This window comes from Tauraco erythrolophus, chromosome Z, assembly GCF_009769465.1.
Source record: "Tauraco erythrolophus isolate bTauEry1 chromosome Z, bTauEry1.pri, whole genome shotgun sequence".
Taxonomy (NCBI): domain Eukaryota; kingdom Metazoa; phylum Chordata; class Aves; order Musophagiformes; family Musophagidae; genus Tauraco; species Tauraco erythrolophus.
Window position 1 is genome coordinate 15,429,119 of NC_141496.1, and position 27,637 is coordinate 15,456,755.

General features: G+C 37.6%; 1 protein-coding gene across 1 annotated transcript in view; it reads right to left on the minus strand.

Moving 5' to 3' along the window:
* Positions 1–27,637, minus strand: part of CPLANE1 (ciliogenesis and planar polarity effector complex subunit 1) — a 71,965-nt gene that overhangs the window by 17,427 nt on the left and 26,901 nt on the right. Inside the window, exons 18-39 of the mRNA XM_086628766.1 lie at positions 23,745–23,962; positions 23,277–23,441; positions 21,160–21,298; positions 20,750–20,853; positions 19,608–19,769; positions 19,338–19,446; positions 18,650–18,956; positions 17,255–18,188; positions 15,925–16,088; positions 15,281–15,417; positions 14,630–14,712; positions 13,399–13,478; positions 12,185–12,253; positions 8,500–8,692; positions 7,649–7,906; positions 6,709–7,455; positions 5,687–5,853; positions 4,273–4,402; positions 3,236–3,296; positions 1,971–2,069; positions 1,421–1,513; positions 208–320 (exon numbers count right to left, since the gene is read on the minus strand). Coding sequence (XP_086484892.1) covers positions 208–320; positions 1,421–1,513; positions 1,971–2,069; positions 3,236–3,296; positions 4,273–4,402; positions 5,687–5,853; positions 6,709–7,455; positions 7,649–7,906; positions 8,500–8,692; positions 12,185–12,253; positions 13,399–13,478; positions 14,630–14,712; positions 15,281–15,417; positions 15,925–16,088; positions 17,255–18,188; positions 18,650–18,956; positions 19,338–19,446; positions 19,608–19,769; positions 20,750–20,853; positions 21,160–21,298; positions 23,277–23,441; positions 23,745–23,962 — 4,532 coding nt within the window. The remainder of the gene's footprint in view (positions 1–207; positions 321–1,420; positions 1,514–1,970; positions 2,070–3,235; positions 3,297–4,272; positions 4,403–5,686; positions 5,854–6,708; positions 7,456–7,648; positions 7,907–8,499; positions 8,693–12,184; positions 12,254–13,398; positions 13,479–14,629; positions 14,713–15,280; positions 15,418–15,924; positions 16,089–17,254; positions 18,189–18,649; positions 18,957–19,337; positions 19,447–19,607; positions 19,770–20,749; positions 20,854–21,159; positions 21,299–23,276; positions 23,442–23,744; positions 23,963–27,637) is intronic.

A 27,637-nucleotide genomic window follows, 5' to 3' on the forward strand; every position in this document is an offset into this window, starting at 1 on the left:
GTTTGCAGTACATTGTTAACAATTTCCTGTGTTTACCTCTTAATGCTTTGAGTTGAAAGGCTTTTTGTTTTGGAGACAAAATAATTACAATCTTCCCTACGGTATTATAGAACCGACTCATCCAGATATAAAGAATCCAAATTCACCAGGTAAGACAAATAGTATACTGAAAATTTATTTTAACCATATGTACATTGGACCACTAACCAAATCAGGTGCATCTGACAGAAAGGATGGTAAAGGTCTCTCATTCGCTTCAGTGGGGAGTCTCAGGTTTAAATACATGTCTGGTGGACGTATCTCAGGGGTGCTAGATGATTCTATGAGAAAAGAATAAATAGTCAGTATTATATTTACAGTAAAAGCTACGAAACTTCAGACAAACTATGTGGAAACAGGTCTGCATTCTCTAAATTATAAGAAAAGCTTTGATTATCATTTCTTTTAAAAAATAAAGATGGACAATGTAGCTTAATACGTTACTTTAATGTTTGCTTCTAACAATAAACTAATGAATTATTTTTTATTTTGGTGATAAATTAGCAGAAAAATACTCAGAAGATTAAAATCAAAGCAACACATTGCAGTATAAATTACCCTTCGTTTCTAATTCCCTCCTGAATAGGTTAAAAAAAATTAAAATCCGCATCTCACTTGATCCAAATAAATGATACTACTCAGCTAGAAAGACTTCTGATAAACTATCTGCAAAGAAGTCATGCAATGTAGTAAAATAGTCTTCCAAATGGAACAACACTATTGAATTTTAAAAGAAAGGAAAAATTAATATGCTTACTTGGTACTATAGGGAAAATATTTAGGGACTGAATTCTACATAGTACAATTTATCAAGGATTTATAAAATGGGGAGAGAAAACCTAAAGCAAAATAAATATTCTTTAGCCCAAAATCAAAGCTATCTTCTATTTCTTGCTCTACAAGCTGACCCAAAAGATGGCTGATTGGGAATAGAATTCCTACTTGAGACTGAAACATTGTTAATTGGCATATAGCTACCTACACAACTTAGCAGATGCATGGAGCAACTGTGCAATTAACTGAGTTACTACAGCTCGATTTTATGTGGAGCTGTAATCTGTCTTAACATCCCACTGGTCAATTCATTTGGTCTTCGCAACTCCAACTCCCCAACATTAAGTGGCACTAAAATCAAGCTAAAATCCACAAACTTATCTCCTCATACAGGAACCAAAGGTACACTGCACCATGAAAAATTCCAATGAAACTTTTCATAAACAGTATTGTAATTATTTCACATTTAGTTTCAAGAAACTGAATAAATTAGCATTTTCTTATGTATATCCTGCATTAAGCTCATGTACAAAAACCATGTTAAAGTTGTAATGTTTTTATAGACTTTCCAAACAACAAACGAAGCAGAGAAAGACCGAAGCCGTACCTGACACAGGAACAGACATGACTGACTCATTTTTTTGAACTTCAGGAACCTCACTTCCAGCACTGATTCCAACATCCTGATATGATCTGAGCACTTGATAGGAAAAAAAACCAAAACCAAAACGCACAATGATGGCATTATCTGAACACCTGTTTCTGATCTCCTGACTCACAATCAAAGTGAAGTTGGGGGGCAAGAGGCAGGGAAACGATTTCAGTCAATGCAAAACATTGTCTAAAACGCATTTAAAGTCAAGCTAAGTTAAAAGGAGCTTTCAGAAGAAGTAACAGCACGACTGACTTACAGAAAGCACGAGAAAACTCTTACATAATTGCATCTGTAATATTTTTATTCATAATTATTTTAACTAACATTTTGTAATTTATATTCCAATATCTTCTGGTTTAATACTTTTTCAAAAAGTTATAGCACAAAAACCTGTTTTCCCTTTAAAAACTTACCCCATTTCGGAAACTGACCAAATATCAAAATCTACAAAAAGCAAAACCAGAAATAGTTGGTTGCTGTAGGTCACATAGGTCACACTTACTTGGGTGAGTATTTGTGCTTGCATCTTGAGTTTCTGCTGGTTTTTTTCCTGTAGAAGCCATGTAATGTAGATCTGCTGAAGTGGTATTTGCTTCCCCCACTGTGTCTAAAATGTGATAATACACAACAGCTGTCTACAAATAATGCAAGAAGTAGAAATCTATGAAAGCAATGATATTAACTCAAAACTAAGGGCTCCAACAGATTTTTCTTTGTGTTTCCGACATTTAACCTTTCTCTAAGCCTACTTCACGGATGACTTTAAGAAAAGTTTGTACTACCTGCCTTATGTGAATATGCAACTGTACTGAAACTTAAAGTGTTACATTGAATTAAAATCAAGGCTCAGTTTGGATGTGTAATTTTTAAATTAAGTATTTTAGTACACTGTACAATAAAGGGGGGAAATATTTACGACATGTATAACTTCTTTATTGATGTTTCTACAGAGCTTTGCAAGCCAGTATTTCTCTAAGATGAAATTCCACAGAACGGACTGCATTTTGTCCTCTGACAGGACTAACTACTCTGCTGAACTAATGTACTAGAAAGAAGTAAATCTTTTTATAGGTACGGTCTTCATTTTGCAAGCTGGAAATGTTTTAAACATTCAGTTTCTTGTAAAAAAGCCTAAAATTTTGTGTAATTAGAATATGCAGGCAAATAAAAATGGAATATCTTTTGAAAAAGCAAATAAACTGATTTAGAATTCTGAAGCATTGTTTACAGTGTTATTCTGATGAATCACATCAGAAATCACTGTGAATCACAACAGAAATCACTGTGATCCATAGTTATTGAATTGACTCAACATACTGTTACTATTTCATGAAGTCCTTTGTTTATAAACATAAATATAAGATTATAACTTATTTTTAAGAAAACTTGAAATATTTCTATGATTTTCAGAATTATTCTGAGTTCAGAGATAATTGATATGAGATCTTATATTTGCCTGCATCTCTCTCCACATCAATCCCCTAAAAACTGACTATCCTAAAAAAGGAGTTAATATCTGTTGTACATCCTGAAAGGTTTTCCTAATTTTCTGGGGAAAGATCCCATAAGCCATTATGCTGTGTTGCCCACAGACTACACAATTTGAGTTTTTAACATCTTGATGACTATAGAGTTTTCCTTTGAAATCTAATAAACTTCTGTTCTTTTGATTTATTTTATCTAAGCACTCAAAGCGTTGAAAAGACTTGTACTTGCCTGGAAATACTGCAGCGCAGCAGCTGTCTGGAGACAAATCAAGTCTTGTACTTTTTTTCACTGAAGTGAAAAAAACATCTTGAAGGTAAGATGTAGATTTTGCTTGTTGATCCTAATGTAAGGAGAAAAAGAATTATCTTTAAAAATAGTTCCAATGCCAATTACAGGCTTTCTTGATGCTGTTAACTTTTTGAAGTAATGATTTTGAAAAAAAAATACAAAAATTCATTGTAACATACTCTTCTTACCCCCTTTTCTAATTCTTCTGATCCACTCCAATTTAGCAGAAATACTATGTAACACCCTTTCCCATGTGTACCCTGGGGTGACCCGCGGTAACAAATTCCTCATTCTTCTTCACGTATATGCTATCTCTGCTGTACCATAATAAACATCTCCCAGGTCTGGTGAGGCGCTCTAGCTGCTGTGCTGGACAGGGAAGTCTCAAATAAGGTACAGTATGGACTAGAGATAGAGCCTGCAGCTCTAGGTAGCAATCTAGCTTTAGATCTGGTAGTGTTCTAGCTTGACATCTGGTACATACAAGGATAACCACCAAATATGTTAAAAGATACCAAAAAGGCCTAGGCAAATAAACAGTAGAAGTGCATAAATCAAAACTCAGCTTGAAGACGACTTTCTCTTCTCAGTTTCTTGGCTGAGACAGAACTGAGACCTCGTGCTTGCCATCCTCACTCTTATATTGTCATCATCTCGTGTCATGTGAACAGAGTAATGCCTGGGTCATTTGTCCTAGCATGGATGCTAGGCTAAACATTTTTTTTTTTTTTTTTTTAAGCTATTAGTGTTTGCATATATATTTACTTTAAAAGTACATACAGATAAATATCCTATCAAAACAGACAAATTCATATCCCAGGAAAAACAAGAGCAACCTTGGAATACTTTGTAAGAATAAACCTCTAGTTTACGGGAAATGCAAGTGTATGAATGAAAGATGTATACTGTTTCTAAGCTGGAGCCTGGAATAGATTTACATAATTGTTTTGGTTTAGAGTTTCCTCCTTCCTTCTTTCTTGTTAATACTTGAATGGAACAAGGCAAAGAAAAAAAAAAATTTTCTGTACCCCAGTCGCTGATTCAACAACCATCACTGTATCACTTACACTGATGATGGAGTCATCTGGGCAGAAGGACACACTTGGTTTCTTCTTCTCTTCCTTCTCTTTCATTTGTTTCTTATCACGTCTCTTTTGTCTGTTAACATATTTATTATAAATAAAAAAACAAGAACTGCACTGAAATAATAAAAATGCCAGAATTGTTTCTAAGAAATATTACTATTAAGAAACATACACTGAAACAAAGGTGGAAAAGTCAAACACAACTGTTTAGTACACAGATCAGTTCAAAGCACTACTTTTGCCCACCAGAAATCTACATAAAATTGTTGTTAAGAACTCATAAAAATACTTACTAGTCATACCAAAATCTGTTAATTCTCTAATAAGCTATTTATCTCAAATATTAAAACCCGCATAAAATTCCATATCTGTGTTTTGTGTAAAATGAAATAACCATTACTACATACAATGCCTGTAAGGAATCTGTAAGAAATACTTCAGAAAGAAACAAACCTCTGTTATCATTGAAACTTTCTAACTTAGGTATTTATTAAAACAGTTTCAAATTTTCTTTAATATCTGATAAGTAGTTTACAAGACAACAATTGTAGCTTCAAGCATTTCAGCTGATAATATCAAAACAGGTATTCTAAACTCTGGCTGCAGTTACTTGTATATCAGTCATTTTTCACCTTAAGAGTGAAGAACTCATCTTGGAATCTGCGTTTCCAACTGCCAGAGTTAAAAGCCTCATAATCGGAAGCAATTGTTCTCTTCCAGATGCAATATTATTAACTCTTCCATGGAAAACACAGATCTGTGAAATGTCAGCAATCTATCCGCATTGTATCAGAACTGAACAAAGATATGCATGCAGCCTAAAGAAAATGCTTTAACTGCTTGTGTAATCAATTAACAAAGAATAAATCAAACTTCAAAAGTAACGAATTAGCAAAACAAAATAAAATACCCCGTTAGCAGGAATTTTCCTAATCACTGTACGGATTCAGAAACAGAGCCCGTATCTTGAATTATGTTGAAAGAACACAACCCTTTCCTTCTGAAAGATTACTACTAACAGTGACGATACGCAGTGCGGACAGGAGCCTGTGAAGGTTCACTGTGTAAGCAGCAGAGCATTTCATAAACAGTATATAGCAAACAGCCAGGTGACACTGTCCCTTGAATCTTCCTCCTATCAGTCTGGTCACAGCAACACCCCCTTCATGTCCTAATTCTGTACTTCTCCTGCTGTGTCTTTACTCATATCTGCTACTCTATTCTCCTCCAAGAGAATTACATCCAATCCTACTTTATTTGAAGCTGCTGTAAGAATTCCCACTGATTCCAAAGCCAGAAGGTATCAGTTACCAGACAGTCTTTCAAAATGAATATCCACTTTAAAAGTTTGGCTTGCCTTTTTCTATTATTCTGCACATCTCTTAGTTCAAATGGTTCAACATCAGTTTTCAGTAACTGGATAGGTTCTGTTTGATCTTGTCCAAAGGAAGTACTAGGCACAGCAGGATGCTGGCACTGGCGCTCAAATGCAATGAGATCTTGAAGTGGAATGAGTTTAGGTACCTGAAAATGTTCAGAGAGAGAAAGAAGCAAAAATGAAACGACGATACAGGAAACAGAGAGGGGAATCCCAGTCGACTTGGATGAAAAGAGCAGCTACAGTTTGGATCTCAGTTATATAAACACAACTCTTGTATCAATTAGTAGAGAAAGTGAAAACGTAAACTAACAGCATCAGACCTGCATCTCAGCTAATGCGTATATGCATGAACTATCTTCTGAAAGTAAACTAAAATACATGAACTTTCTCCACAGAATATATTGCACAAATATTTGCATTTCTAATGTAGTTGAGGATGATGGTAGAAACCGTGGAACGTAGACAAGGACTAAAGAAGCAACTTTCTAGGAAACAGACTTCCATTGTTTTCAGCTGGAATGCATACACATATGAGAGCCTATTAGAATATTTTTCAAAACATAAGTTCTCAACAATCACAAGACAAAGTTTTCTTAACCATTTCTGGCCTTACGAAAGAGGATTTCTTATAGCACTCTTTGCATTTCTGTAAATAATTCTATTCAAATTTATACAAAAACAGAACTATTTTTTACCACATAAATATTATCCAGTATTTTAGACAGTAAATTCCATACACTCACTACTAATGGGCTGAATGTTGATGAACTTTGGAATGTGGAATCAATTTAATGTCGTTAAAACATATGCTAGCTTGCAGCCTGCCTCATGTTGAAATGCCAATAAGAAGGTACCTTAGCTCCAGAACCCTTCTGATAGCTGTGCTGAACACTTCCAAATTCCATAGCCTGAAAATATTAACTTATTTTTGATGAATAAGAAACCATGAAACCGAAAAAACTCTACAACTTAGAAAAATATGCTATAAAATCCAGTACCTTGTTTTTTTGAGATAAATTAGCATGGAGTAGTGATATTCCTGTGTGCTGTAGTATTTTTCTGCAGCCCGTCTCCTCTGTTTTAAGTTTAACAGGTATTACAGTTGTAGTGATTGGCTGCCTTGCAACCGGTGGAAGTCCAGGTAGTGGGTCAAGTTGCAAGTGCAATAGTGGAATGCCAGCCAAGTTCTGACTGATGAGTGCTTTGTCCATATTCACATTTGCAGAGAACTGCTGCTGAAGTGAAACTTCTTGGTGTCCTTCATACTGATCTATATTCAGGTGTTTTGGAGGTCCTTTACGCACTGTTTCTGCCCATCTTTTCTCTTCCTCATACATCTGCCGTGGGATCTCAGGGTCGTATCTACCCATCTTCCAATCTTCTTTTGACTTACTCTTTCTTGGTGTGTATGACTCATGGTTCCATAAGGAATCTGATGAACTCCAAGCTACTCGCGGTACTGGGGGTGGTCTAGCAAAAGCTGATGACATTTCTATTGGATGTAAAAATGCTGGTTTGAAATGATAATCTGATTCAAGCTTAAGCAAAGGAAATCCATTTGAGTAAGTCTGGGTTTTTTGAATAGGGATAAGCTTCGGTGTTTTCTGGATGTCCGAGGAAGGAGCTAAGAGATGAAGTGGTTTAGTAGGTGCTGAAGAATGAAAATCTTGAGACAGTGGCATAAATCCTGTTTCTTTGCTGCAGCTTTCTAACGGGCTTAAAGAAACATTCACATCCATTTGATTCTAAATCAGAAAAGCAAACAAAACAGCATTTACAATTACCTTGAAATAGCAACCATGCACGAAATATGTACAACATGGTATAAATCTCTTTCGTCTACAGCAATCGCTACAAAAACATTTCCTATTTTAACAGGACAGATAATGTATCTGATATACAGAACACTCTTCATAAATGACACCTTGATATACCTACTTTTATATGGCCATTGTTGCTTTCATCTCTTAAACTATTCCTTGGTTGAAAATCAGAGCTCTTTTGACCAGGTTGTCCTTTATCTTCTTGAGTGGGCAGTTCTGTTTTCAGAGAGCCATTGTCTTTGGCAGCGTGTACAGGCTGGCTTCCTTCCAAGTGTACAGATTGATGCTGCTGCAAAACTTGTTGCACATTTGGCAGGTTGCCAAAGGATGTTTGCACTATTTGCATTAAACTCATGAAGTTGATCTGCTGCAGCTGGATTCATGCGCACAAAGTTAACACTGTAAACAACTTTACAGGAATCTTGGCAAAAATTCTATGTCTAGGTTGTTATATAGTAACTGTTCATTATTCTGTTAAGATAGGTCACAAAACAAACAACATCCCAAAGTTTCAATAATGATTAATTTGTATGATTGGTTATTGAACTGGACTTAATCTTTTAAGACACATTAAATACCTGCCACAGACAGGTTATGCTAAAGCAAGGCAAATTCCTTCATTTTTTGATGAAGTTTGAGTAAATGTAAGATCACATAAAATTGTCTCAATCTACTAAAAAAACTAAATCCTGCTATAGCTGCAGTTGTTACAGCTTCAGAATTTTTCCTAATCTATACTATTAGAGCACACTAAAACACACTCAAACTTTTATTATTATATTACTAATTTTCTTGAGTCAAAAGCAAGAGTAAGTCTAAAATAAGTTTTAACAGCAGTTTACATGGAACTTGAAATCTCTTTCAAAAACCACACATAGAATACCTTTGAAACAGTAATTGTCTCCATTGGTTTAAATAACACAGTTTGTACTGTGAACACTATTTTCAATAACGAGATGCTCTCACCTGAACTAACTTAAACATTTCATCTTGGAGCATCTGCCTGACAGTTTCTGATGTGTTTATTTTCTCTTCTGTAGGGACTTCTGCCTTGACTTCTTGCTTCTTTGCACAAGTAGAAGTATTGGAGGTAACACTTGACATAGTTGACACAACAATCTGAGAAGGCTGACCATCACTTAGAGAAATCTCTGTATTACTTAAGAACAAAAAGAACAAAGCTATGAAAAACATTCATAGTTCAGAACACCTACATGAGGTTGTCTTAAATCAATCAAGAAAATTTTAAAGATATCTTCATCTTTCTAAAGTAAAATTAATTTTTAGGAACAATTTAATAATTAACACTGCACAGTCTTCATTGGAAAGTATAGAATCATAGAATCATAGAATGGTTAGGGCTGGAAGGGACCTTCAAAGGTCATCTAGTCCAACCCCCCTGCAAGGAACAGGGATATCTCCAACTAGATCAGGTTGCTCAGGGCCTTGTACGTCTCCAGGGATGGAGCATCCACCACCTCTCTGGGCAACCTGTTCCAGTGTTCTACCACTCTCATAGTAAAAAATTTTTTCCTAATATCCAACCTGAACCTACCTCCCTCTATTTTAAAACCATTACCCCTTGTCCTATCATAACTGGCCCTCCTGAACAGCCTCTCCCCATCTTTCCTGTAGGCCCCCTTGAGGTACTGGAAGACCGCTATAAGGTCACCCCGGAGCCTCCTCTTCTCCAGGCTGAACAGCCCCAACTCTTTCAGCCTGTCCTCATAGGAAAGGTGCTCCAGCCCTCTTATCATCTTCGTGGCCCTCCTCTGGACCCTCTCCAACTGGTCCATGTCCTTCTTATGTTGGGGGCTCCAGAACTGGACGCAGTACTCCAAGTGAGGTCTCACAAGGGCAGAGTAGAGGGGGAGAATCACCTCCCTCGACCTGCTGGCCACACTCCTCTTGATGCAGCCCAGGACGCGGTTGGCCTTCTGGGCCGCAAGAGCACATTGCCGGCTCATATCGAGCTTCTCGTCCACCAGTACTCCCAAGTCCTTCTCCTCAGGGCTGCTCTCGATCCAATCACCACCCAGTCTGTATTTATGCCTGGGATTGCCACGACCCAGATGTAGGACCTTGCATTTGGCCTGGTTAAACTTCATGAGGTTGGTACGGGCCCACCTCTCCAGCCTGTCAAGGTCCCTCTGGATGGCATCCCTCCCTTCCAGCGTGTCGACGGCACCACACAGCTTGGTGTCATCGGCGAACTTGCTGAGGGTGCACTCCATGCCACTGTCCACGTCACCGACAAAGATGTTGAAGAGGGCCGGGCCCAACACGGACCCCTGAGGGACGCCACTCGTGACCGGTCTCCACTTGGACATTGAGCCGTTGACCACTACTCTCTGAGTGCGGCCATTGAGCCAATTCCTTATCCACCGAGTGGTCCATCCATCAAACCCATGACTCTCTAATTTAGAGAGAAGAATGTCGTGCGGGACAGTGTCAAAAGCTTTGCACAAGTCCAGGTAGATGACATCCATTGGTTGACCCTTGTCCACCGATGCTGTCACCCCATCGTAAAAGGCCACCAAGTTGGTCAGGCACGATCTGCCTTTGGTGAAGCCATGTTGGCTGTCACCCACCACCTCCTTGCTCTCCATGTGCCTTAGCATGGTTCCCAGGAGAATCTGCTCCATGACCTTGCCAGGCACAGAGGTGAGGCTGACCGGTCTGTAGTTGCCCGGGTCCTCCTTGTTCCCCTTTTTAAAAATGGGGGTTATGTTCCCTCTCTTCCAGTCATCGGGGACCTCGCCAGACCGCCACGACTTCTCGAATACAATAGCCAGTGGCTTGGCAACTTCATCCGCCGGTTCCTTCAGGACCCGCGGATGGATCTCATCAGGTCCCATGGACTTGTGCACCTTCAAGTTCCTCAGATGTTCTCGAACCTGGTCTTCAAGTACAGTGGGCGGTGGTTCATCCTCACAGTCCCTGCTAGTTCTTTCCACAGCTTGGGTGGTAAGACAAGAGGCTTTACCATTGAAGACTGAGGCAAAAAATTCATTAAGTACCTCAGCCTTCTCTATGTCCCGGGTAACCAGAGCACCAGTATCCTTCCGGAGGGGGCCTACATTCTCTTTGGACTTCCTTTTGTCCCCTACATACCTATAGAAGCATTTCTTGTTGCTTTTTATATCCCTTGCCAAATTCAATTCCTTCAGGGCTTTAGCCTTCCTCACTTGATCCCTGGTCACTCTTACAGCTTCTCTGTATTCCTCCCAGGCTATCTGTCTCCGCTTCCACCCTCTGTAGGCTAACCTCTTCATTTTCATCTTTTTCCCAAAGCTTCCTAAAATACTGAATGAAAACAGCAGTAAAGACCTAAGTTCCATCCGATCTTTCAGTCACAAAGGTATCTGAAATGTTATCTTCACTAGATATACAGGTAGCAAACAATGATTTGAGAGAAAGCAGGACTCGTTAGTCATAAAACCAAACAGCTGACAGAAAATGGAGGACATTATGAGCTGAAGTAAGAGTGATGGCAGGTTAACTTTCACTTATATAATGAAATGTGCCTTTATTATTATATTTGGAATTAAAAATCAACAATGAAATTTTGATCAGAAAACAAAATTAAAATAACATGTACCAGATGATACAATATATTGAATTTTCTCACAGAGATAATTATATCTTTCAGTAGCTAAAGACTATTAAGTAGACGAAGTCCTTACATGAAGAAGAGAGGGTTAGGATTTACATTAAGTTATAAAGAAACTGAAGGATTTTACCTACATCAACAGAAATTGACCCAAAAGACATTTTTCTATTCAAGAAAAACACTGACACTGCTACAGGTACAGAAAATGTTTCAAGGATTTTTCACAATTTAACAAGATGGCCTCCAAGTATGTGAAGAAATGGAAGCATAAAGCAGCAGCTAATGAGTAACACTGAAAAGGTTTTGGATATGTAATTGGTGTGAAAAGGTACAAGAAATCTTTTGGAAGACAACTAGAATGTGTAAGAATGGCCCGAAACCCTAAAAGTTTGAGAATAGCTTTTTTTAAAAGACCTGGTATGAGAAACTCAAGAAGGAAATGAGATTTAGAGATACATGAAAATGGAATCCGAAGGGATGTGTAGTTCAGATCATCTTCTAAACAGAATAAACTCATAGAAGATTGTTCTAAAAGTGAAAACCTGAGATTGATTTCTGACTCCTTTTCCCAATTCCAACATTCTCCCTCTTTATAGAAGTACTAAATATATACTTATGTGTATCTAGCAGTTGCTGTAGGACATAATAGTTTTAATAATTTTATAAAAATATTAAGTTTATAATGTTATTGTTTAGGTGTTTCATGTAACAATATATCTTCTATAGTAATATATAATTATAATGATACTGTCTGCAACAAAAAAAATAAAAATATTGCTCATCTTGAAATGCGGTAGCTCTGAATTAACATGTTTGATTCATGTGATATTCTGGACAACATGCAACAGTATATGACGCTCAAGGATTACACTATAAAAAGGTTACAGGAAAGGCTACTTAGTACTACAGTTTGCAGGTACAATATACTATACCTGCACATATTCTGTAACAAAATCTACACATCAAGTTACTTCATACCGAAAATTTCATAGGAATAGTTCATTTTTTATTATATAAAACATTATAGGTTTATCTTACCTGAGAGCATCTGCATCTTGTTCTAAGCAGAATGAGTGAGAAACAGTGCTAGTAATAACCTCAGTCATGCTATAAAGAAAGAAAAAGAAAGAGTATTGTAAATACTACAATAACTTGATACATGGTTTATTTTCATTTTATATACATTTATGAACATATATGTGTGTGTACATATAACCTCGTGGAAAAGTATTTTAATTAGTATGAGATAAAATATCTGAAAGCCACCAGATCAGAGCTATACTGATCTGCTCAGCTTCAATTATGGCACTACATTGCAATTTGAGCTGGCAAATATTTACATTAGTGCTTTGTCTCCCTAGCAATCAGAAACTCACTCAAACAGAAGCACTGAAAAGGTTCTGGCTATTCAACACAAACAGAAAGCAATAAAGAAGCTGATCTGAATTAACAAAAGAAGAGAAAATCCAGTTTAAGCAATACTGTTAATATCATTACAATCTGCATTCCTGAAAAAGAAAAGCCAGTAACATAAGAAATCCTTGAGGGGTATGTTATGTGCAGTTATTTTTGTTTCTTTCAACACAAAAATGTATCAGTTGAAAACAGTAGAGGAATCTAAGTCTTTTCAGAATAAAGCCATTAAAAGTTTTTTCACAAACATTATATATACACAGGAGTACCTATTTATATGCTATGACTATTAATCAGATTTTCTAAATATTAATACATTCAGGCACTGTTTACCTCCCTCCCTCTTTCAGGAGCTACCAAGCTTATCACCCATATCCATCTTTATCTCACCTTCTGCTTCCTAGACACCAATCTCTCTTTCGTCGATGTTGTGTAACAAATTATCAGTTATAATTTTTTAGAGTAACAGCTCTCCACCTGTATTTAGCCTAAAGATCCTGCTCCTATTTTAGCTTTGGAGAAGGGACTGTGTATCTGAAAGCTTTTCCAGTTATTTTCTATCCTTTCCCAGATATATAATACATCTTTCCACAAACCATGCCTCTTGTATTTGATAATTACTAAAATAACCACTCATCCACCTAGCACTTTGTATATGTGAAATGCCTGTACCTGTGAAAGAGGTGACTGAAATTTTGTTGCAACTATGAGTCTGTTGCTACAAACAATAGCAAGAACCCACTGAGACTTCACTGGATACCATAATTAACACAACTACTTTACATTTTTACACAAAGTTGAAAGAGAAGTTAAAACAACAACAAAAAAAGGCCTCTCACGCATTCTGTTCAGCCTTTCCTTCCTTTTTTTTCCCCTCCTTTTGATCTTCCTGATGACTATTGACATCTGAAACGGAGACCTGCTAGAATATAAAAGGATGCATGTGAACGTGTAGATTTTTATAATCCCCTTTTGATTCAATAAAGCATTCTTTTATTAGCCTAAGGCAAACTTGCTTTTGATTAATCAGCCACTTGAAAAAATCCGACTGAAAAATAATTAAAATTACATACTTATCAGAGGACAGCTACAGATAAGAAATAAGGAGATATCCTAATGATTCATCCAAGCATCTTTCTTTTTAAGTCATGAGTTTTTATTTTCAAATTCATACCCATATAGTACCCTGGAAATAATCTGTGCTAATCTCGCACCCACTAGGTGAAGATGGAAACAACCCTATTATACACAAACCATCTACAAACTAAGAAACTAAAACAAACACAGGATTTTACACATGCCACAGATTCACTGCAGCAAAATGCATGGCAGAATTGAAGACCATAATACATTTATAGTTTCTAATCCCATTAATAGCACTGAATCTAGAGTACTATAGACAAGTAAACCAATGGCACTGCAATTCACATTTCAGCATAATAGCCCTTAGCCAGTTTCCAAGAAAAGAGACTTATAACTAAAGATGATGCACGAAAAAAAACAAAGCTCATTTACAGACATAGATTTAGTTTTCAGACAGGATCAAAACAAACATCTTTATACACTTAATTTAAAAACGTGCACGTGTGCAAAGAAGTGGTAGAGTCTTTACTTAATCACCCTTTGACAGCTTCAGAGACAGCATACATTTTTAAAGCAAAAAAGTTGTTAATACAGCTTCTAGTATAACAAATTACACATAGAAATCTGATTTATTGACCAGGAGACCATCTGTTTCTTTTTATAATTTACATGCTTTTGTATATACATATGCATACATATATTTACATATTTATATGTTGTGATATATATTTTATAGATTTAATGTAATTTATATCTATAATCATATAAACGCATACCCACATTTAGTTTTGCAATTAATCAGTTTTCAAAAGTCCTCACAGCAGATCTCACTTTACTACTGTTTAATCACTCATGACTTTTACTATTGATTTAAGCAGGGAAAAAAATTTCACCAATCCTAAGCACTTCAAGTCCTCAATTTCTTAAGGATATTTTGAAAAGAGTATTCATAATAATTTGATGCTTCTGTGCAAGATGGTAACTTGCCTTTCCTCTTTGATGTTCTACAGGTTTGATCTTGACAGAGCTATTGGAACTCTTTGGAGTTTCATATGGCACTTCGAAGGACTCTACGAAATAAACACAATTACTCTAAATAAAAAACCTACATGACATACAGCACTCTTACATGATTTCTGTCAGCTGGTCACATTAGTCCACTTTTCCCCTAGCAAGAAAGGAGTTGAGAGATGTCTCAGCAAATTTAAAATTTGCTTTATTACTAGGGATGATACATGCACCAGAGGAAAAAAAAGCAGCTTATTTTCATGGTAGGAACATGATAAACTTAACCTATGCATGCTCAGCTCTTAACGTTTTCACATAACATTTTACACAGTGGCATGAACTTTTTTGGAAAGTAAATGCGAGAATGAAATATATTAATATAAATTGTCCTATCTCTATAGCAAAAAGAAATTATATACATACAAAACTTATTAGAAAGTCTTGAGAAAGCAATCGTATAAAACTTAGTTATAATATAAAGTGGATACAATAATAATTTCAATAGAACAATGAAACTTATTTATGCTTTTTTATTAAATAAACACAGGGACATATACCATCCTATTCAGACAAAACTCCTACTGTTTTATATGTCAGACTATGGCAAAAAGATAGACCATAAAACCAAACCTTCTCTTTCTGGTGTCACATCTAACTCCTCCTGAACAAATGGTACCACTTCATTAAGATCTTCAGTTACATGAGGTACAGAATCATTCCCATGATTAATTTCCTTCTTATCAAAATATTTTGACTTTGTAGCCATTCTGGTAATTGAAATTACAGAAGTAGAAATAATATGTAAGTATGTGACTTAGTTTAAGCATGCTGTTCCTCTCAGATTGCAGGCTAGTGCCTAACTGTAAAAGAAACGCTGCTGTGATATAATCAATGTTCATGTAGGTTTTCTCTCTGAATTTCACTTAAACCAAGAATAATATTTTTTGCTATAGCAGTGATATTTTACTGACATTAATGGTACAGTCTTTCAGAAAGGCAGTTTCCAGAAACATGTAACCAACACACCATGACTTCAAAATCATCTCTTTAAGGTTACATTTATCTCCCTCTCAGAAACTTCCTTTATTAAAAATAAAAAATTCTTGTCAGACAAGACACGCAATAATGTCTCAGAATACTAACACCAATCATCTTTTCTTTAGTGCAGCACAAGATGAAGAGAAGTGTCACAAAGGACTTAAAGTTAAGGAATCTCCATCTTCAAAATTGTGTAAGATATTAATAAATAAAATTAAAGTTAAAAAAAAAAATACCCAAAACCAGTTTCACAAAGATCATCATAGGCTTGTACACTCTGGACATCAAGAGGAGGACTGGCCAGTATGGAAGAGTCTTCATCCATACTACTTTCTTTCTCTGTTGTAGACTGGGCTTCTGATAGAGATGCAAATTCTTTCAGATGCTGATTATCTGGACTCTTAATAATGATAATGAAAATTTATTAGTTTAAAAAAAGTTACCCAATACTTTAAAAAAAGAACACCAATGATTTCATATAGTATGTTTATGCTTAACTTTGTATCCTTTTCTCTATTATAGAGCTGAGAAATTCTGGACTTACAGTTGCCTGTGGAACCTGAGTTTTGCCCCTTTTTGCATTAAGTGAAGCAATGATCTGAGTTATCCAAAGGAAACATTAATAAAGAGATTTGTCAGCATCAATTGAGTCTCAATTGTCAACTATAATATGTAATAATTACATATACTCTATACAAAGATATACAATAAGACTTGTCCTTCATCACACGCAATACAAAATTCTAAAATTATCACTGAAGACAGTATGGGGCAAAAAGGCCACACACAATCGTGTACTCAGATGCATGTATAAAATTTTGGCAGTAAGCTCTAAGTAAAATACAAGTGGTACTTCTCAGAAAACACAAACCAAAACCAAGACAAAATCTCTTTTGATATGGGAGAAAAATCTTCTCAAAAAAAAAATCCTACCACTCTCTCCCTTCATGTAGACATAAAGAACACAAGTGACCCAGTTGTCTCTAAATACAGAATAAAGCAATACTCATCAGGTTCTTCTGGCAATTCTCTTCTTTTATTATTAACATACATTCTCCAACTCTGTGTAACAGTGCTAGATAGAAAATTCAAAATCCAGTTTTCACTAATCTGTAATTAGTTGAAATACCCCAGTCAGACTGTATTTGCACTGTCTTCAAAGACAAATGACTCTAAATTTGAGTCTCTCTAGAGAAACTATTTTGTTATTATTTGTCTTGTTTTTCCAATACTAGGTTTCTTCAGAGATCATGTCTAAAACCAGACACAGTGGCCGAACTTGTAGGAATTTGCACAAATAATGTGGTATTTAGATAAATTCTATCTAGACTTTAAACAGGACTTCCAAAGAGAACTTTAATCTCCAACCAAAGTCTTCCTACAAATAGAAGTCTTGAATTCCTAGAATGTTTCTCTTTTCCTAGCAACCCTTACAGGAAAGGCTATTAATCAGTATTCCAGTTTTTACTGAGAATAAAACTATGAGGTAAAAGATGTGTGTGATTTTCTTTACTGGCATAACTAACTCAAACATTTCATTGACACCTACCCCATCCCTGTTCTTACCTTAAATTTTATGCTCTTTGCTTGAGATCCGTCTCTGTATAACTGTTCCAGCAGCCACAAAGATGTAAGAACAGCACCTGCTGAAGTTTTCACATGTATCATTGGGAGAACCTCTTCTATGGAATCTTGTTCGTTGGAACCACAGAGCAGTCTTTTATCAGACCATCTGATCATCCACTCAAGCAATTTTGCAATATTGTTCAACCTACCTACCAATTCTATAGCTGGATCTTCTCCTGGTACAGTATCAACTGTATCAACAGTTTTATAAATGTATTTCGAAGTTGCCTGAGTTTGCAGGCTAGATGAAGTATGGTTAGGAAAGGTCTGGCTTGCTGGTGCAACAGTGACTCCTTGATTGTCACTCTGAGCTCTGTAAATTGACTTATGTTTTAAACCAAATAATCCTTCACTAAGTCCTTTCATTAGGTTATGCAGAGAAGGTTCTGTTGTCTGTACAATGGACTGTACAACAGTTGGATTTTCCAAAATATTTTCGTTTTCATTATAGGCAGACACTGTTTGAGGACTGCAAGATGCCAGGGTGACAGTATAGCAAGACCCTGCTCTAAACACACTTTGGCTTCTAGTTTTGCTTTGTCGACGTTTTAGTGTTGTATGAACATGAAAAAAGAGAGAGTTTAATTCATGCTCTTGAAGAAGTCCAGAAAAGCTAGTAAGAAATGGAATTCCAACGTCACTGTGCTTTATCAGGTCTCTCTCGAGAACATAACTCAAAAAGAGTTCTAAAAAAATGACATATTCATCATCATCACGTTCAAATTCCCATGTACCAACTACAGGCAAATTACATTGATTATGCAAGTCTTTTCCACACACTTTCTCTTTATGTTTTGTTTTCCAGTTAGGAGCTTTTATCTTGTGTGCAGTATTTTCGCTACCTATTTCTCCTTGACTCTGATGTTTGTTATCTCTGTAAGACAACAGACATAAGTACCATTAATGCCAAACCCATTTTAAGAAGAAATACATGACCAAAAAAGTAAATGCAACGTTAGTTCCTTTTCTTCTTCTGTTGTTGAAAATGGAAACTAACAATCCCAAATTTACATTAATACAATGCTAAGGTGGCAAATTATTCAAATGCCAAGTCCATAGTTTCTACATAGGCAGCAGCTCAGCAGTATCATACATGAATGTGGTCATAGCTGATAATAACTTACACTTCAAAAAAATATTAGTCACATAATAACTGATATAACATTGGCAGTTCTAAGATTTAGTAAATTTATAATTCTTGATTTGATAAATTACCCAAAGTGACAATTATTCTGTTTGGTGAAAAGATTACTTGAACAGTAAGAGAAAACTTTTTCTTCTTTTTTTTATTTTTTTATTTAAATAGAAAGCTTTCTGCTGCAATTTTTTTCATACCTTTGGAGCGAAGGTGCTTGAGCTTTTTTTTCTTCAGTAAACAAAGCATCAGAAAGCGTATCTGCTGTGTCAGCATCGCTATATACCTGAGGACTCCCAAGATCAGTAAGTGTGCTTCTGCTTAGACTAGTGCCTAATGATAATCTGTCATAATAGTGTTCCTCCTCATCTGCTGCTCCCTCTTCTGTTGGCTCCCAAATATTAATTTCTATGGGGCCTATGTTCCTTATTACACGTCTCAAGGCCTTCGTTCTCACTTTTTCTGTAGCCTGGATAACAACAGACATCATTTCTTCATTTTCAGAACCTACCGAAAGAAAGAAAATCAAGAGATTTTAAAAGCAAACTTCTCAGTTTTCAACTGTTCCCTCCAACTTTGAATCATCAGAAATTATAGTTATTTACAAATATAGATGGAAACAGTGATAAGGTGAGGAAATACCATTAACTTGGAAGTCATGATACTCTGTTATTGGTACAGATGTATCAAAGAAAATTTGCCACAATCTCTAAGTTATCTAACTGAAAACTATAATAACTATAAATAAACCAAACTATAATATACATATAAACTAAACTATAATAATATAATTTTACATGTAGCATAAAAGAACGTATCATCACAAGTTAATTAGTAGAGAAAGAAATTAAGTTTGCTTAATATTTCCTGAAGAAGGATGCACATTACCTTTAACAATACTGTGTCTTAGTCGCTGCTGAAGTCCATGATATTTATCTCTTAGTGGAACTCTTATATCTTCAGGATTAGGAAATGCTTTTATGAAAATCTCTGCCACCTGCACAAAATAAAGTATCCTTTCAAGTAGCTAACATACAAGTAAGGTATACTTTCCAACAGAACTTACACCACTAGAAAGTCTAACCAGTAGCTTTTACAAGGAGGAGAACCATTTGTGATAATCTCTATTGCTTTTGTTCTAGCTTTAACATCTTTTACCTTTTTCAGTGGCGGCAATTCTCCAAGCAGACTCAAAATTACATCTTGAACTAATTCTTCAACATTCATGAATCTACAGAAAGGAAGCATTCGACAAGCCCACTCCACTGCATTCAGACAATGCTCAACTGTGGAGGCATCATATTCATTCTTCTTCAGATCCTAAAAAAAACACCTTGCTATAGAAATATTAATTGATATGAACAACATATTTCAGTTAAAATTATTCATACATTGCAAACTGTAATGATTCTTCCCTAGCCAACAGAAAATAGAGATCTCTAACTTAATTGCCAAACACAGAAGCATATGAAGCCAGGAGACAGATGAAAGAATGGATAAAAACTAAAATGGATAAAAAAAAAAAAAAAGGATATTGTAATGGATAGTTGTAATGGATAAAAAAATAAAATGGATAAAAATTTTGAAATAGTCAGTGGTTTCTATCTCATTTGTCACTGTCGCACAAAGCACAGAAAAATCAGAATATTCTACTACTTGAGACAGAGCCATCCAGTTTATCTGAAGCTTGATTTTTATGGTGAAGAGACATTTTGGACTTATTTTAAAAAGAAAGCAACGTTTCCTAAGGACAGCTGCATTGCTAGGCTAGATAAGACAAAAATAAACAACTGTATTGTTACAGAATATATGACAAATATCATGCTAGTAGTTTATTTTTCTTCCTTGACTCTCAAGTGGTAAGGTTGTAAGTAGAGAAAATACGATTAAACTGTAATATTTTTCATTATTCTTTTTGAGAACCACGTGTATTTAGCACACTTTTTTTATGTGTTAAATACACATTGGTCAGGAAACACACAAAATAACTTAATGGAAAAAAAAAGTAGTAAACACTTGATCTAGACAACAAGTGTAGAAACCATCGAAGAGATACTGCCAAAAGAGCAATTATCCAAGTTAAATACCAAGCAAAAGCCCAACAGAAACATTATTGAAAATATGTAGTTCACATGGACAGCACAATTCTGTAGCATCAAATAGTCACTTACAGCACTGTGCTAATTTTGTCCTACTAAGCAAAGAAGAGCTCTCACAGAAATATATAACAGACTGTTAGAATTCTCCTCACAGCTTTATGCAATGAAAATGTATCTTTACTACATTAGTAAATTAATTACCTTGTTAATACTTTCCCTTGCAGTTTGGTACCGCCTACAGTTGTCAGATAATCTTTCACGAACATGAAACATCCAACATAACGCGCACAGATCTCTGAAACAACCTGCAACACAAACATGCAATACGGTGAGATTCCATTTAGATAAATGAAATAAACCAGCTAGAACTCTTCAGTCCTACTTAGTGTTCATGTTCTTTCACGTGTCAGATCTCTAATATACACAACAATCCAGAAAAGCAACTTTCAGATTAAGAGTTTTGATAGCCAACATAAAAGTTGGAAAGAGAATGTGTTTCTGCACACATTGCAGTACACTATTTCAAGCTAATAAGAGTTTCTGTGCACTTGTGGATTTTCACTTGTGTTCTTTTTACAGCTCTAAATTATTCTATTTTATTGCATACAGACCTAAAGTTTTACAAGTAATATCATCAAACTGATGGTCTCCGGAAGAGGTAGAGCTACAGAAAACTGTACGGAAATTTGAGTAACGACGCAAAGTCTCTGGGAACGGACTCAGTGAAGGAAGAGATCCTTTCGTTCGAATCTATAGATAGCAAAAATAAATAAATAATCACTTATTTAAATATTATTTGCCAATTTATACATGTATCAATAAAATTTTTTTGTTTATCAAAATAGAAATAAAAATAACTAAATGTTTTGTATGCATCACTACTAAATGCAGAGCCTGTCCAGCAGGTTGAGGGAGGTGATCCTCCCCCTCTACTCTGCTGTCATGAGACCCCACCTGGAGTAGAGACTTCAGCTCTGGGGTCGTCAACGCAAAAAGGACATGGAGCTGTTGGAGTGAGTCCAGAGGAGGGCCACGAAGATGATCCGAGGGCTGGAACACCTCTGCTGTGAAGACAGGCTGAGAGAGTTGGGGCTGTTCAGCCTGGAGAAGAGAAGGCTCCGGGGTGATCTTATTGCAGCCTTCCAATGATAGCAATGATTCAAACAGCATCCAATGATAGGACAAGGGGAAATGGATATAAGCTGGAATATAGGAGGTTCCGCTTAAACATGAGGAAGAACTTCTTCACAGTAAGGGTAATAGAACACTGGAACTGGCTGCCCAGAGAGGTTGTGGAGTCTCCTTCTCTGGAGATGTTCAAAATCCGCCTGGACGCTTCTTGCGTGATCTGATCTAGGTGCTCCTGCTCAGGCAGGGGGATTGGACTAGATGATCCTTTGAGGTCCCTTCCAATCCCTAACATCCTGTGATTCTGTGATTCCAGTACTTAAAGAGGGCCTACAGGAAAGCTGGAGAGGGACTTTTTACAAGGGCGTGTAGTGATAGGACACCAGGCGATGTCTGTAAACTGAAAGAGCAGAGATTTCCAGTAGATCTAAGGAAGAAATTCTTGACTGTGAGGGTGGTGAGGCACCGGCACAGGTTGCCCAGAGAAGTTGTGGATGCCCCATTCCTGGAAGTGTTCAAGGCCAGGTTGGAAGAGGCTTTGAGCAATCTGATCTAGTGGACAGCGTCCCTGCCCATGGCAGGGGGATTGGAACTAGATGATCTTGAAGGTCCCTTCCAACCCACATCATTCTACGATTCTATGATTCTATTAGAAGAACACTGCCAAGATAAGTAAAATTACTTTGATCTTGTTTTCCATTTTGTTCAAATCAGTATCCTGAAAATTCATATTAAGTAGCATGTTTAGTATGAGCTATGGCACAAAAAAATGCTTTTGTTTGCATGTTACTTGTGACACTCATGACTACCATGAAATAAAAGAGCAACAAAGTTGAAGAACTAAGATCACAATTAACAAATCAGTTTAATACAGCCCAGGCTGCTGTCAACCAAGGCAGACTAATTTTCCCTCCTGTTTCAGTTGCTACTTCTGATCACCTCCTGTGTGACTATGCAAAAAGGAATATTTATTTGTCAGTCACACCACTTCCAGATCAGGATCGTTGCATGAATGCTGGTGTAGTGGGGGTTGGGGAAGGCAGACAGTCACACACACCCGCTTCTGTAGAAAGCCAGCCTTCTGTAAGTTGCTGTGTAACAATGACCTAAGAAAAACCTAAGGTTACACAAAACTTTTTTATCAACATGTTTTGAGCTTGGCTCTGTGCAAATACAATGCACAAGCAGAATGAGATCTTATAAGCCCTGTGCTTTGTCCACTAAGAGGACCACGTGAAGTGAGCATCACGTTACTTATTATGTAATCAACCCAAAGTGATCCAGAACACACTTCCAGTTAGTCCTTTAACTCCCAATTACAATCAGCTTTTTTCTTTCAAATAGAGAAGGCAATGAGTGAGTTTGTTGCCAAGTAGGTCATACAGAAGGAGACACCTGTATGAAGCAGATACCTTGTATCTTGAAGTTCTGGTTTCCTAAAAGACCTGAACATGGAATGTAAAACTGGAAGATGACATGTAAAAAATACGACATCATCAAAGTCCAGATGAGACTGAATGCTTCTGCAATGCAACTGCAAGCTTGTCAGTAATATTTACTACTGATAACCAAGTTACAAAAAAACAAGTTAAATGCTTACTTTTTGCATAACTTTTCTTGCCCACTTCAGCTGTGTAATATACCACTGTGCTGCAGGACAGGAACAACGAGCAGCCTGGAAGAGCAAGATAATTCGCTGAAGGACTCCTGACACTTTCTGACGACTTTCTCTCTCAATTTTTAAAAGAATGTCATTGCAGTCTTCCTGAAAAACGCAAATTCAAAGACAAAAACAAGCCTCAAAATTAGAAAGGACGTACACAATAAGGAATCTGACCTAAAAGTTTCTGCTCCTAATAATATTTCCCTTCTTTAGAGCATGGAACCTTCATGGGAAAAACACAGAGGCATACATACTTTCTTATCACTATGGTGCTACTTAAGTAAACAAATGGACATGGATAAAACAGACAGAAAAATGAACTGAAAGGAACTAAAATATAGATCATGATTATTTCATATATCTATTCAAATAAAGACCCAAGAAACTTCTATCATGCACACTTACTTCACTGAGAGAAGCTGGCTGAGGACAGTATAATGGTGGTGCTGGAAGATAAAGCCCATCTGGAACTAAACCATACAATTTTCTGCTAAGATCCTTGGCAGAATCCATCAAAAGCTGAAATGTTTCTGAGAGAATATCAGCATCTGCCATAACAGCTGCTTTCAGTAGTTCCTGTATTGAGCTATAAAGAACATTTGCATCTTCCTCTTCAATGGGATCTATAATATATTAAGCACAGAAACTGATAAATTAATTAACTCAATTAATACAAAGCCTTCATTCTGAAATTATGAGGCTACGTTCTCAGAATCTGCATTCATCTATTACAGTGTACACATGATATCTACTCACCTCTCACACTTCAAAATGGCATGAAATTATTAATTTTAGGTTTTGTCACATTAAAAGGGAAGCTATTGCCTTTCTAGATATAGAATCAAACTTTTTGGCCATGCATTTGCTTGGCATAAAATTCTGGCAAATCATAGAACGGTTAGGATTGGAAGGGACCTTAAAGATCATCGAGTTCCAACCCCCCTGTCACAGGCAGGGACACCTCCCACTACACCAGGTTGTTCAAAGCCCCATCCAACCTGGCCCCTCCAGGGATGGGGCATCCACAACTGCTCTGGACAATCATTCTCACCAATCAGGCATAAACTAGCTATTCTATTAATAATAACTATTGCAGCTCTTTTTTCAGTGAGCATGATGATCAAGGAAAGGGAAATATATTTGTTTGATCTCTTTTACATATTCCTACATGTTTTCTCATCTCTTAGTAGTAGCAGGACCTTTAACATACATCATTAATAAGTTCCTGAAATTCACATAATACTATACTGCTCTACTTCCATTTCCACTCCTCCTGCTTGTCTTGAAATATGTGCTGCCAAATCTTTCCACTTGTTACATACAGCATCTCTATGTGTGTGTGTGTCTGTTTGAAATGAAATCCTTGGAAATGAGTACAAAAGAAGAATCTACAGTGTTTGGGATATGGCTTACACAAATAATTAACATCCATTTGCTGGCGCGATCTTGAAATATGGTTTCTAACACACAAAAAGAGAGTAAGGAATAGGCAACATGCTGGTAAGCTTTCTGTAAAATGTAAATAAGGACAGGCTGATCTAGCTAAATGGAGGAATTTCAGCAGTAAAGTGTTAAGTTAGGTTATTTGATTAAAAGCTTGTATACACACATACAAAGGAACTCAGAGACAAGAGCAGATGAGGGAATCTGAATAATACTTAGACCTATCTACTCACAGCAGAAAAACTGACCCATGAAAGCCTCATCTCCACAAGCCTACAGATGTACAACAGCAAATTATGTACTCAGAGAAACAGACACCCTGTCCAGGCTCTTCCCAGGACTGTCCCAGCCATCAGCCCCAGCGTCCAGGCATGAAACCCATCAAGATGAGCCAATGGGAGCGGCTCTCTTCAGTATCTTTTGGCCTGAGAGGAGTTACTGTCAAGGACAGGACGCACTATAGGAGGCAAAGTTTTTTGGGACTGCACAAGGATCGTTACGGGATCTTTAGGAAAGAAATCAAAGGTATGGCATGGAGTTATGGCAGCCTCACCTCTTTTGGACCCTGTCAGCATATGTCTATTTTCCTGGGTGAGGGACTCTCTATTCCATGTGCCTGTGTGTAGGATTCAAAGTGCCAGCAACTGGAGTAGGACCATAGGTCAGAGTGCCCATGTGTCCATAGCACCAGCAACTGGAACAAGTGAGGCTATGTAAGTGAATGTGTGAGTGCTAGCATGTGTTAAGTCAGACCAACTGACAAGTAAGCGAACTGCCCTAGGAGTCTGAGGTGTGTGCATCTTGCTCTTGCAAGAGTGAGACCACAGGAGTTGGCATCTACTGGAGAGATTGGTGAAGACCTGGCCAAATGCCACAGAGACAACTGTCCTGTCTGCAGGTCTTTAGGGGCAAGACAAGGGGGATCTGGATACTGGAAGGACCAAGGACGTTGTGACCACCTGCCAGAAAGTGAGTATGCACACAGCTGTGTGTATCTCTACAGGTGAGGCACCTGGGAATACATTCTTGGCCTCACTAGTTGTTGGACCTGGGGCCATGGAGCTGTCAGGCTGTGAGATTCCACAACACATCCCCTTCTTTAACATAAAGGAAAGGCAAAAATTAACCACCATGCAACTGATTTTAATTTAAGTATGATGGTACTTTCTATACTGTTAATACATTCGCATTTGCTTCAGGGCTTTTTTTTGTTTGTTTGTTTTAATGAAGCTTCAGATTTCTTCCAAATTGCAGCTAATATCTGCAGATTTCTTCCAAATTGCAGCTAATGGGTATCTGCTACAGGCCACCCTATCAGGACAGTGAGACTGATGAGCTATTCTTTAAACAACTGGGGGAAGTCTCGCGCTCACTAGCCCTTGTCCTTATGGGTGACTTTAACCTGCCTGATGTCTGTTGGAAGTATAACATGGCAGTCAGGAAACAGTCTAGGCGGTTCCTGCAGAGTGTGGAGGACAACTTCCTCTCACAACTGGTTAGTGAACCGACTAGAGAAGGAGCTCCCCTAGACCTGCTGTTTGTGAACAGAGAAGGTCTTGTGGGAGATGTGAAGGTTGGAGGACGCCTGGGGCTTAGTGACCACGAGATAATAGAATTCTCAATTCTAGGGGAAGTTAGGTGGGGGAACACTAAAACGGCCAAGCTGGACTTTGGGAGAGCTGACTTTGGGCTGTTTAGAAGTCTGGTTAACAAAGTCCAATGGGAGACAGCTCTCAAGAGTAAGGGGGCGCAGGAGGGATGGTTACTATTCAAAAAGGAAATTCTGGAGGCACAGGAGCGAGCTGTCCCTGTGTGCCAGAAGTCGAGCCGCCGGGGTAGAAAACCAGCTTGGATAACAAAGGAGATTTGGGAACATCTCAAAAGAAAAAGGGATGTCTACAAGTCTTGGAAGAATGGGCAGGCATCCAGGAATCAATACAGGGAGGAAGTTAGGGCATGTAGGGAGATAATCAGGGAGGCAAAAGCCCAATTGGAACTTAGACTAGCCAGCTCCGTAAGGGACAACAAAAAGTCTTTCTATAAATATATTAATAACAAAAGGAGGGCTAAAGATCACCTCCAGCCCCTACTGGACTCAGGGGGTACGTTAGTCACTAGGGATGAAGACAAGGCTGAGGTCCTTAATGCCTTCTTTGCCTCAGTCTTTAATAATAAGGTCAGCAGTTCCCAGGTGAGCTGGCCTATGGTGTCTGAGTGCAGGGAGGGAGAGCAGATCAAAGCTCCTGTGATCCAAGAGGAACGGGTCAAGGATCTGCTCCTTCGGCTGGATGCCCACAAGTCTATGGAGCCTGATGGTATCCACCCGAGAGTCCTGAGAGAGCTGGCGGATGTCATTGCCAAACCCCTGTCCATTATCTTTGGGCAGTCTTGGCTCACTGGGGAAGTTCCGCTGGACTGGAGGCTGGCGGATGTTACCCCCATTTACAAAAAAGGGCGGAAGGAGGATCCGGGGAACTACAGGCCTGTCAGTCTGACCTCGGTGACGGGCAAAGTCATGGAACAGGTTATCTTGAGTGCTATTAATGAGCACATACAGGTTAACCGGGTGATCAGGCCCAGTCAACATGGGTTTATGAAAGGCAGGTCTTGCCAATCAAACCTGATCACCTTCTATGACAGGGTGACCCGCCTGGTTGACGAGGGAAGGGCTGTGGATGTAGTTTTCCTGGACCTCAGTAAAGCCTTTGATACAGTTTCTCATAGTGTTCTGGTGGAGAAACTGGTAACTGCTGGCCTGGATAGGTACACCCTCCTTTGGGTTAAAAACTGGCTGGATGGCCGGGCCCAAAGAGTGGTGGTAAATGGGGCTAAATCCGACTGGAGGCCGGTCACCA